General features: G+C 41.2%; 1 protein-coding gene across 6 annotated transcripts in view; it reads left to right on the top strand.

The window, feature by feature from the left end:
- Positions 1–12,299, top strand: part of FGD4 (FYVE, RhoGEF and PH domain containing 4) — a 104,296-nt gene that overhangs the window by 36,003 nt on the left and 55,994 nt on the right. Inside the window, exon 1 of one of the 6 annotated variants that reach the window (XM_088054924.1) lies at positions 629–843. The exons of 3 other annotated variants lie outside the window; for them this stretch is intronic. Coding sequence is in view for 1 of the 3 variants with exons in the window: in XM_014256857.2 (XP_014112332.1) it covers positions 10,700–10,742 (43 nt within the window). In the remaining 2 variants the exon portion in view is untranslated. Of the gene's footprint in view, positions 1–628; positions 844–2,123; positions 2,141–10,655; positions 10,743–12,299 lie in introns of those variants that run through there. 2 more of the 6 variants (XM_088054929.1, XM_014256857.2) reach the window with 2 other exon arrangements.

Raw genomic sequence — 12,299 nt, 5'->3', positions numbered from 1 at the left:
AGCTGTGCAGGGTCTGGCCCGGTGAGAGCAGAGGTTTCAGGCACACCTTTGATAGGGAAAAAGAAGGCTTTTCCAGCCCCGCCTCTCCTGGCAGTGCAGCAGAGAGCCGGGGCAGTTTTGCCTGCTGCTGAATCAGCATCGATCTGGGCAGATGCAGAGCAGATAAGCCTGACAGAAGCCCTGAGACCAAAACAGAGGGTCTGTGGTGTTCTTGTTGAGCAATAGATCACGGCATCTCGCGGGGAGCAATTTCAAAGTCCGGGAGATAGCCATCAGGCGGCAAACGTTTCCAATCGTGCTGAAATCCAACCCGTTCGGGGGAAATAAGCTTGCCTTCACAAAACCATTTTGTCAGGGGGGAAAGACGGATCCCAGCTAATTCCCCTGAGCGCTGTGTTTTAACAGCGAGCAGAACTCCCGTTTAGCTTCCGCTCCATCTCAGTGTTACCCCCGGCAGACAGAGCAGGCGGTGTGAAGGTGACACGCTGCTGTGGGCAGGTTTTGTGGAGGTGCACCTGCCGGGCACGCCCAGCCAGCCCGGGCTCGGCGGGGCTGCGGCACAAAGAGCGCTTGTTGCCCCGCTCGCCGGGAGCCTGCCGGGCTGCCACTCGCCGGGGAGGACTGGTTACCATGGAGGCTGCCATCTGTTCCCTCCCTGCTGGAATGTGATTATCCTCGCTGGCTTGGGAACCGGCAGAAGCCGGGGAGCGTGTGCTGTCGGCAATTATCTGCAATGGAGTGCGTTAATGGAAGGCTGGAATTAGCTGGCTGGAGGAGCACATAAAAGGATTTTACCAAAACTGTTCCATGATTTCTAGCCGAGAGGAGCGAGCTTTTTGCAAGGTCGGTGCTAAATTCATTTCGTATGGAGGTAATTTTTAATTGATGCAGTGGCTTTAAGGTTCGAGGATGGCAGCACCAGGGAAATAATGCTTATTGTTAGGAGGGTGTGGGGGGATTTTATTTTCAGGATCTTGGTTTGTCTGCTGCAGTTCAAGCAGTTTAATCTGGGGTAGTTAAAGTAGTAAGTCAGAACAATAACTGGCCGAACTGACACAAATGGAGCAATCCATATCCCTGCTCTTTATGAAATGCTGTTTGCTGCCAGATCTGTTTGATTTACATGTCTTTTCACGCCGGTCGCTTTTTGTCCGAGTGGTTTCTTTTTGCATGTGATACGTGTTTGGTTTTCCTACTGGCATGAGGGGTGAGACGAGGGGGAAATGTTGGAACGGAGCTGGTGATACAATGGATGTTTAGGGTGTTTTATGCAGCTTGCCCAGAGGAAGCAGCGTAGGGGAGGCAGAATGCAGGAGCAGGTTTTCCACTCCTCGTTCCCACCCTCTGTCCCTCTTTCTAACTCACCAAGTGACCAAACATTTTGGACTATTTCTCTCATACAGCTTAATTGTATAAAGACTTGACGTGAGTTTTCAGGATTCTCTGCAAATATTGTGACTGTTTTGATATCAGGATTGAATTTAAAGGGGAAAATAAAATTAGAAGCATGTCGTTGTAAGGTTTACTTGTCCTATAAAATACTTTTTTTGCTGTGTTTCAGGAGCGAGGAGCATTAATATTTTTTTTTATAATATATGCATGCTGAACATTTAAGTGCAATTCAAATTGCTGACTTAAACGAGGGAACATTAAAATTTTACACCCCAAAAATGCAAAATGTTACTTCAGCAGATGTTCTTAGTCACATATGGGCTTTCCCTTTTCAAATAAAGGTCTTGTGCTGCATCCCTCTTGCCAGAACTGCCATTTTTATTTGGTGCAGGGGACAACACTACTGGAGGCTTTTAATTAAAACTGTGTCAGTGCTAATTCAACCGCTCTGTCCTCTGCTTTTATGCACTGAAAATGTCAGTGCATTGGAGTCTGGACGGAAAGTTGCTGATAGAGTTAATAAGTCATGATTGCAACATATTTGACTAAGATAAATTTTTAACCTACAAGATGCTTTTCAAGTCTTGGTGCCTAACAAAAGTGTGTGGGAGGTTGAGAGGGTTTTTATTTCTTTGAGTACTTTTAACTGTTTGTGGTGAATGAGCTTTCCTTGTGCTTGTGGGAGGCTGGTATATGTGCCTGGAGTCCTTTCAGACACCATGTAACACTCTCATATTGGTGGAACTGGGTGAGCAACCTTAATGAAAGCTGTATCCATTTGTAATTGAAATAGAAACCAAACCAACCTTTTCAAAAAATTCCATTCCTTCCCCCAGAATTTAAATATTGCATTGCCTTTGAAGTTGGTGATTTATGCAAAACTTGCTGTTAATGGGCTGCAGTGGACTTGTTCACACGTGCAAGTCCCAAGTCTGTAATTGCATTGTCAGAAGGAAAGGGGCAGATTGGCTTTTGTGCTTGGAAAGAGATTAGACTTTCACCCTTCAGGTGTTATGGTGGGGCTGGCTGGAGTGAAGGGCAGCTCTTCCAAGGTTATGCTGCTGTGGGATGCGTTTCTCTTCCCCGCTCTGTTTCGAGGAAGGCGGCTGCTGCCCACAGCATTCACTGTCACCGCGTGTGAGTTACTGTCTCGCTGGCAAGTCTTCACGGACAGCAGCAGTCCTAAGGGCAGGAAGGTAATGGCTTGTGTACCCTTTCTGGAGGTGATTTCTCCTGATTGCTAACTGGGGCCTTGCTGAGGAGCCTGTTTTCCCACTGCCTCTGCTAAACCTTTGTCAAGGATAAACAGGGGACTGCACATTCTGCACTCTCCAGATCTTATATTCTCTGATGAGCACCATGTAAATGTCCAGTCATGGGGGAAACATTTTTTTTATTTCTTTTAAATTTCTGTCTTGATTGGTCTAAATGTGTCTGTTAGATACTTATTTTATTATTAAATTTTACTTTAGGTCACTAGGTCAGAGTTGATTTGTGGGTGCAGGATTTAAAGGCTAGACACTGTTTAATCCATTTGAGCATCTGGCCTTTCATAGTAGACATCCCATTTCTATATAAGAGAGGAACTGTTTAATGTCTGGTGGAAACTAATGATTTTTTTTTTTCTAAGGCTTTTTTTTTTTAATCTTTGGTAAATTATTACAAGTGGCTCTGATGTTTATGCTTAACGCAAATAAATGATTGTCAATGTAATCTGCTACATGATCTCTTGAAGGAGATTTAGTCTAAAATACAGGCTTTGGGGGCCAGCAGAGATGATGGGTCATACTGAGTAGTGATTCAATTTGGGTTATTTTAAGAGGGTAAACTAAACTTAGGTACATCATCTCACAATAAAAGGGCATTTTGAATGAACTCACAACTAAACAGTGTCTAGAAATGCAACCTAGTATATAATGAGCTCATAATAATCTTGTTTATAGTGTCTGTTCTCACTAAGCTTAGAGGAAACTCGTCATTAAATGGTAAAATCCTGAGTCAATATATAGGAAAGTGGCTTGTGCATAAACGATCACAATTGTTTTCTTCAAACAGACAAGTCTTTCTGCTTTTCACTTGACACATGACTGTGGAATGCTGTTTGACATGACTTGGGTTTATTTATGCATTGTGTTCGGGCTGCTGCTTGGTGGAGGTTTTGAGCATGCTTCGTTTTCAATACACTTTTTTTTTGCCATTTACTCCTGTACAGTGAACATTAAAACAAACAAAAAAAAAACAACCAAAAAGCCCAGGCTCCTCACTGTCTCCTTACAGCAGCATGGCTGTTTCAAGGTTAAAGCCTGCAGCTCCCTCTGAAGGGCCAGCTGTTTTGGAAAGTCCTGGTGCCTGTTTACAAACTGTTCTCTTTGCAAGTCCCGTGGAATAATGGAGTTCTCCAGCCGCTGGATGTGGGAGGATAAACCTGCTGACACAGGCACTGCTGCTGTTGGTCTGTTTGCTGGGCCTTAGCCACGTAAAATTGCTGGTGCCTTTTATGCTTTCTGTGGGTGGGGTCAAAATTCAGGCATTAACACTTGTTTTTCCCACGGTGCTGGGAAGTGCTGTACCAGATTTTAGAAAACATCAAACTGGTGGAATTTGTTCTAAAGCTGATCACCATCCTAAACCTGTGCAGTGAGATAGTGAGTAACTAAATGGGAGAGACTGGCAGATTAATTATTTTTGTGAATTGTGGTAGGTTTTTTTAGTCTTTTCCAGAGGGGCTTGCATTTAGTACAGAAATACTTTTGTCCTTCCATGTGGTTCCACCTCGTTAAGGTGTCTAATTGAAGAACCTGAAGACTCAGAGGTGTTCTGCAAATAGTTTCAGAAAATATTTCCCTCAAGTAATTGTTATTCAAAGTTGGAAGGAGAACAGAATGGGAAGAAATGACTACACGACAGCAACAGGATATCTTGAAGTGGAATTATTATTTTTATTTATTTTTACCCAGTTCATCCAGTTGCTCTTACTGTGTAATTAGCTGTTCATTTTAAGTATAAAAATACTACTTGGACTTATAAGAGCAATAGGAATTGTTTACTTTTTGATGAGTATCTCAGCAAAGTAAGTCCTTGAGTGCATTTGGGAATGTGGAGCTCAGGACTGGAAGGAGCCATTTGGTCACTGAGAGGTTTTTGTGTGGGATTTCCCCACTGCCAGCCTCAGTTGCAGGTAGCCTTATAACTTACCTGTCATTTAGATGATCAGCAGGCTTTTCTTCTGGCATACTGCAAATCACAGACTGTTATGGCTAAGGGCAGCAAACTTTAAAGAGAGCTTCAAACTCTGCTAAATGATGAAAAGCCAGTGTTACCCTATGCTTCAAAAACTGAACAAGAAAGACTGAACTCGTTGCCAGTGTCATGAGATCCCTGTCAGTAGAAAACTCAAGCAGGCACTTTGACACGTGAATTCTGCTCTCAGGAGGATGTTTTGTGGGCTCAAGCCAGTCTCCAGTGCTTCAGAAGAATGGTAACCCAGAGCAGCCAGATTTTGAATTGAGGGAAGTATAGCCTTCTAGTCCTGACAGATGGCTAGCAGAAGTGCTTTTTCAAGTAGAAGTGCTTTTCCAGCTGCTGATCTTTGAAGGAACCTTCATGGCAGTTTTTGTGTACTTCTTCTTGCCCATCTGTAGACATTTTCTGGCTTGTGCCTACCTCAGACTGTACTTTCCTGCTGTGGTTTTCCCACTGCCACAGACGCACTTTACCTTCATGGAGAGGGTGTAGGTGTAGCTAACCCTGATATTAAACAGTGTTGTAACTTGTCTGCTCCACTTCTACTTGTAGTAACACTTGCCAAAAGCCAAACCAAAATCTGTGTTCACTTGCCCAATTAGGTGTTGGTGTGGTTTATAGTACTGAGTATCTTTTTAAAATTTGTTTGCTAAGATTGAAACAAAGATTTATGCAAACCTTTTCAGCAAAGGCTCATGAGCTGGGGATTGAGTCTGCAGAAGACCTGAATTACAGACTTTTCTACAACCAAGGTTTTTTGTTTTGAAGGCATTAAGTAGTGCCATGGCTGGTGTGGTGTATTCCCTGGAGAGATGTCAAACATAGCTGCTGTTTGAGTAGTAGAGGGAAAATTAGCTCAAGAGATTGTAATGATACTTTAAAGAACAGCTTGATTCTGTAATGAGTCATTCCTGCAGGGCAGGACCTGAACTTCTCACCAGGAATTTTTCTTCATTGTATCTCCTCCTCCTATTGGCATCCTTTGTGTTCTCCTACACTGCTGTCCTATTTTCTACACAAGGTAATATTTATTCTATTTTTTTTACTCTCCTCCCTTTCTTAAGGAGGTCACTGATGCTCAGGAAAATGAGTGAAAGCATGAAGTGGCTTTTTTGTGATTCAAAATAGTTTTATGGCTTCCCATACCATGCTTGTAGCAGTACATTGAGATTGAGACACAGAATAAATAATTTATGCTCATTTTACTTGTTCAGTGTGGCTGAGTATTGTTCAGCTCTCTAAAGTATCAAAAGGCTTCATAGGTTATATAAGATTACCTGTTGCCTTTCTTTAAAGACCTTTCTTTAAAGCCACTTTTCTCTCCGGCTGAAATAGTTCTCTGGCAACTCTGTGAGTCAAGGCAGTTTCCAAGACTAATTCTGGTGTCTGTTCTCTACAGTAGCTCTTGTTCACGCCATTCCTTGGAGCCTTATGTTACTGTTATGACTTGGCCACCCACTATCATGTAACTGGCAAGTGTTTCAGTCCCTTGGCTTGTCAAGATTTCTGTGTGTAAGTCAGTTTCAACTGTGGAAGCTGCTACAAACACTCTTAAAGATAGCTGCTATAAGCCAAAATAAATTCAAAGGCTCAGTGATGGAATTAGAGCTTTGCCTGAGAACTGAAACACAACAGTTAAAATCTAATACGGTGAAATACTCACAGTTAGCAGTGTTAGCACAGTTAACCCTCAGTGAAGTCAGCAATGTTGCATCCCTCTGTTGTCTGCTAGCATCCTTTTACTCTGGGGAAATGCTCATTTTAAAGGCTTAGTCTGGAGCACTGTAGATGAAGAGGTTTGCCCACAAGTTTTGCCCCTTGTTCTGCAAGCTGTGGCCTGGTTAGGTCACAAGAGACTGAACATTTGTGTGTGTGTGTATGTATTTGTAAAGCTGATTTGATTGATTTTAAAATATAGTCTTTCTAAACAATTGAATTAAATTTTTCAGATTTGTCACTGATTTTACTGGTCTTATTCCTGGTGTTTCCCTGGCTTGCCTGAAAATATTCCAAATATTCCAAAATTTTCCCAATGTTGAAAAATTCTGAAAACTGTAGAATGCTTGTTTAATTGCTGTTTAACACAGGAGCAAAACTTCATTTGGTAGCTGAGGCGTTTTTTTTTGTATGTGTGTGTCTTCCATGGAGTGTCCTCAGCTTGTGTGAGCAGAAGTGTGATATTCCCTCAATCTGATACTAAACATTTTCAGTGGAAAACAATGCCCAGGACACAGTCATGATGAGAGGGAAAAGCCTCTCAATCCCATGTGATCTACTTACTGTTCTTTGATACTCTAGTCTGTTCATCATGTTTTAATGGATTAAGATTTTCTTTGCACTGCTTTAATCCTGTTTATCACAAAATCGGGTGGTGTTTTAGAATTTCCTTCCATAAGAAAGACAACAATGAAACCTGACTGTGTCTGTTTTGTAGCTGGCATCTTCTCTGATTCTGGGTTTTTAGAGTTCAGAGATAGCAGTGAAGGAACTGTGGGGGAAAGCTTATTGATTGCATTTGTGTTGAAATAAATGATGAGAAGTCATTATTGGCTGGCTGATGAGGTCTGGCGTGTGGATGGCAATAATTTAAAGGAAATTACAGTTTCATTAGTGTGGGTGTGGTCTCCAAGGCTATGTTTAACTCTCAGCACAACTTCACTGTATAAAAACAGTCATGGCTCCCTCTGATCTTTGACCCTTGCTGCTCCAAAAGTTGAAATACACTTCTGCGTTCTCTTATTTGTCACTGCTGTCTGTATTTTCACCTTCCCTTTTTTGATTCATATTGGTTTGTTGAATTCCTTGTGATCACTTTTCTCTGGACTGTTGAGGTACACAAGGCTGGATGGACTGGAAAAAAAAAATCAGCTCTATGTATTAATGGCAGGGCAGAAAAAGCCTGCAAAGAAGGGCTCAATTTGTTGACTGTCCTGTAAATACTAGATTATATTGGCCCTAACAGGACAAAATAAGAAGACTACTATATATATCTACTATATAGCTGTAGCTATATTTGAGGCTGAAGGAAAGCATTGTGAACAGGTAGTGATATTTTTTGTCCTGAAACTGATCTGGTCAAAGATGTCCTTGCCCATGCAGGAGGGTTGGGCTGAATGGTCTCCATCCAAATCATTCTATGCTTATGTGACTTTTAGGAACTGATGAGTTCTGGAGAAAGCTCATCTGATACTTTCTATAGTGTGACAGGGAGGTGGAAGGGGAAATGTCTTGTGCTTTCAAGTTTCTTCTCCTCAGAAAGCTTAGAGTCAGAGCTAAGGTGGAATAGGTTAAAAATGCCTGTACTGTCACATACTCTGTTTAAGAAATGTAAATGGGATTCAGGAAAAGACTAAACAAATTCACGGTAAATATGGCTTTCAGCATCTGGCAAAATACAGTTTCACAAATGACATGGATGATCTGGATGACATGGATGATCATGGAACTGATGCTGCAAGCAATGGGGCTTGTGTGTTTGATGCTTTCTGCATCAAACAGTGGATTACCCAAACATTTACTACTGCTTCTTGTCAAATAAAGAATATTTGACTGGTTTTTCAGTCATCTTTTTTCACTTGATCATATCTTGTGTAGCCTTATCTACCCCAGAAGTGTATTAAAGCATTCCACTCTGCTGTTTGTTGTGAACCCTCCATGCAGGTTTTATTAACTCAAACCCAGAATAATCTGTACTTTATTTTTAGTATCTAGCACTGCCCTGATTTGATTTTTATATGGAAGTGAAATCACAGTCACTGCAATCTGATCTGCTTATTTTGTGAGTCTGTTGTTTGGATTTTTTAATGTGGAAGGGGTAATTTTGAAGTTACGAATTCACTGTACTTTCACTGTACTGCAGAATCTAAGGACAGGTCTGTGTGGTGTTCTTCCTGGATGGGTCATGGCCTTTTTTTGTGGGGTGCACATGTGCTTTGTGTGTTTGTGTGTGACCAAAAGCTACATTAACTGGAAAACGAGTTCCCTTCCCTATATCATAACATGATTCTGCAGGATATACATTTATCATTTGTATATATAGAAAGGAGATTTTAGAAATAAAAACTGTTAAGCTGTTTTTTTAAACAGAAGAATTGGCAAATCAAACCTAGTTGATGGAGACATAGCCTTTGACCACTTCCCATGTCTTAAACCAGAAATCCTTTAACACTTGCTGATCTTTCTTTACTAAAGAAAATTGACAAATGAACCACAGATTCCTGGATTTTATTTTTTTTTCAGGTATGGAAGGTGCTTTAAGCTACAGAAACCCAGCTTTATATGGTTAGTGTAAAATTAGAGTTCCCATATTCCCATACAAGAAATGTTCCTTTTGTAAACTCTAATAGAATGGATGGCATTCAGTGATCTTTGATATAGTTCTCTGATTTCATTGAATTGCAACCATTTAATTATTTGTTTGGAGAGTGTTGTAGTTGCCTGTATTACTCTTACTCTTGGTCTAACTTGCAGACACCAAGATGCTACAGTGACAAATGCTGTGCAAACATAGGACAGGAAGTTCTTTTCCTCTAAGAGCTTCTATTCTGTGTTCTATGAGCACAACCACAGATTTTCCCTTTGGGACACATAATACAACTGAGCTGGAAGGAAAGAAAAAAAGGATGGGAAAATACTGCTATTTACTTTCTAATTATGACATGGTACTTGTTCATCACATCTACCTAGAGATTGCTTTTCTTGCAATGTGATGAAGTCACAATCTTCTTGCATGTGAACCAGGAGAGCTAGGGAGGAGAGGGATAGATGTTCCTCATTTTTAGAATTTGGATGGGAAAACGTCCTTTCAACAAATGTGTTTCTGTTGGGCTGCAGATCCCTTAGTGTTTTTCACCTTGTTCAGGGTTAGCTGCCCATCTTTTTAAAGATATTGTTGCTTTTCCTTGTTGCAGCAGTCCTGAATACCCATTCCTAAACATCCTCCTTGCCCAGCCCACTTCTATGTGGATTTTCCCCTCCTCGTTTTCCTGGTGATCACTAATTTCTGTAGGTCACTTCCTTAATATCAAATTTCCCCCTGTCCTTTTATTCATTATATGCCTACAAATCTTGAGTTGTGATATGACTGTTTCTTCCTTCCTTACATGCCCTGGGGCAAAGCTTGAAGGATGCACTTTAACAAGACACTTTAACAAGTAGTTTTAAATAAGTTGTGTGCTTTGGGGTTTTTTTAATACGTTTTGTTTAAGCCATCCAGGCTTCTTCACAAAATCACTTGTTACTGATTTTAGCCTGTCCCACGAGTCAGGAAAAGGACAGCATGTGGAGGGTGTGACAGAAGTGAGGGTCACTTTGGGACAGTCCTGTGTGGTGTCCTGTAGCCGATCCCATTTCCCTAAGAATAGCTGGGAGCCAAGTCGAACCCCTCTGCAGACTACTGCCCAGCTCATGAGAGGGGCTTTTAACAGCACCTCAGGAGCTCTCTGGGGATGAGGACAAAGCATGCTTTTATTTCTGCCCATGCCCCAAATCCTGTGATTTTGGAGTACTGGGGTGTAATGGAGAAGAGAAAGGGGAGGTCAGTGTGAGCCAGCCACAGCTGCTTTGTGGGAACCCTGTGAAAGGGGCCTTCCTCTCTTAGACTCACTGAGATGTCTACAGATCTCTCACATGGAAAAAAGAAAGTTGGGAGATGCTTCAGAAGTTCTCCTTTTGAATTCTGTGTCAGGGTGCAGGTGGGTTACCGATCCTTTGGCTGTGACTAAAATCCCTCTCCTCCCTGGCTTACACAAACTGTGCATGATCTGCAGCAAACCTTTTCAAACACTTTGTGCCTGAACCGAGTCTGCAGGAAGGAGGAGAAGACAGCCACACTGAGTGCTGGACTGTGATTCACTGTCACATGAGCCAATTTGGGTTTGGGGGCTGTGTGTCACAGTGGCACACTGCTCACGTAGCTCTTTAATACTTGGTTCAGCTTTCCAGGTTTCCTAACAGTACTCATGTGACTTCCTTCTCAGCTTCATCACATTAAGAATATTCAAATGAGTTATGTACGCAGTTTGAGTCCCCTCGTCTGCAAAATGGGCAAAGTACTGACAGAAAGATGGTATGGCTCAGTCTGAGAGGTGCTTGGAAGTGGGAAAAAAGTAAGTGCCATCTATTTATTGTGAGACATTTGTGAAAATTTTAATTATTGGAGTGAGGAAATCATATATGAGCCAACAATTTTTATTTGGGGTAACGTAGTTTCATAGAACTAGTCTGCTGTGCAAGGACTAAAAGCATGCAGTATTTAGTCTATAGTTATTCTGGTTATGATGGCAACTTCTTATCTTAGCAGTATGACTTTTATGACACATTAATGAGAATGTTTGTTTTATTTAACATTTAAATAAAATTAGTTGTTCTCTGTGCCTTTTAGAGAAAATTAATAAAACTAACCTTATTTTTTAATTAACTTTTGTTTAACATTCATAGGCATGTTTTGGTGACAGGGAAGACATAGCTGCACCTCTTGTTGTTGAGTTTTCAGCTGATACTTGCATTGTGCAATTTATGTGTTTCTGCTTTTAGAGAAAGCAAAGTTGGGCGTAGAACACTTGTGAAACCAGGGTAATAGGTTAATGAGATATTCCCCTCCTAGCAGTTTAATCTCTTCTAAATCCCCTTATCTGCTAGCTAATCAAATAGATAAGGTACAATTAATATATTACTTTTTCAAGAAAAGGGAGGAGTTAAATATGTATGTCAAAAATGGGCAGTGGTGACTTCTTTATACTTGTTTAATGTTGTTACTTCTGGAAGCGAAATAGGATCCCCAGTTTCATGTGTGTAAAATTCCTGCTTTCTGAGTGGTAGCAGAGCTGCAGTGACTCTCTTGTCTGGCCCCTACTTTTCCTTGACCCCTTCTCTTCTCTTTGCTTGCATTGGTCAGTAACAGTTTATGTAGCTGCTTATCTAAAACAATTGCTTCTTAAATTCTTCTGTAGCCATTTGTCCCATAGTTTTCTAACCTACAGTATTGTTTGTGTCAATATTGAAAGCTGTATTGCTGATCTAATCTGAATTTAAAATCTGGCATGTACTTGCATGACAGGCATTATCAGTGGTTTTCCTGGGTTGGGAAGGGTAGACCTGGCTGAAGAAAGGTTGGCAAAGCCCTCACTCACTGGCAGATGGACAAACCAGACTCCTGGGGAAAGTGATTTGTTCCAAATGTGGGACACTGAGCAGCAATTTTACCTTCTCAACAGAGGCTTTCCTGGAGCAAGAAGGTGTTCTGTTATAAAGGCACTTCATGTGTAAACCCAAGCAACAGGGGTGAGCTTTGAACTCCTGGAGGAGCTGAACTTTCAAAATACAAATCTAGCATTGGAGTTCTAGCACTGGAGTTCTCTTGGTCTGATTATGAAACTCAGCTAATGGTATTTTTTATTTTAATGGTGCGTCGATGACCTGGGTGAATAAAATTTGTATGTGTCTTTAAGAAGCCTGGGATTACTTGCTAGGAGTATCAGGGATGAGGAAATGCAACTTCCTAGCTCAGCAGTTTAAAAATAAATGCTCAAAACAGAAAGAAAATTTCTAAATCTCAGCCAGGGTGCTGAAAATGTGTTCCATTTAGGTTTCAAACCCATATATATGGAACCTGCGTCTGCTCATCTCAAGAAGGAAAAGGCACAAAAAGTGTTGAAATAACTGGA

Source organism: Pseudopodoces humilis, chromosome 5 (genome assembly GCF_049639895.1).
Source record: "Pseudopodoces humilis isolate 2021_Gansu_Grassland_sample_001 chromosome 5, ASM4963989v1, whole genome shotgun sequence".
Lineage (NCBI taxonomy): Eukaryota > Metazoa > Chordata > Aves > Passeriformes > Paridae > Pseudopodoces > Pseudopodoces humilis.
Note: the sequence above shows the minus strand (reverse complement) of the source record. Positions and strands in the feature narration are given on the sequence as shown.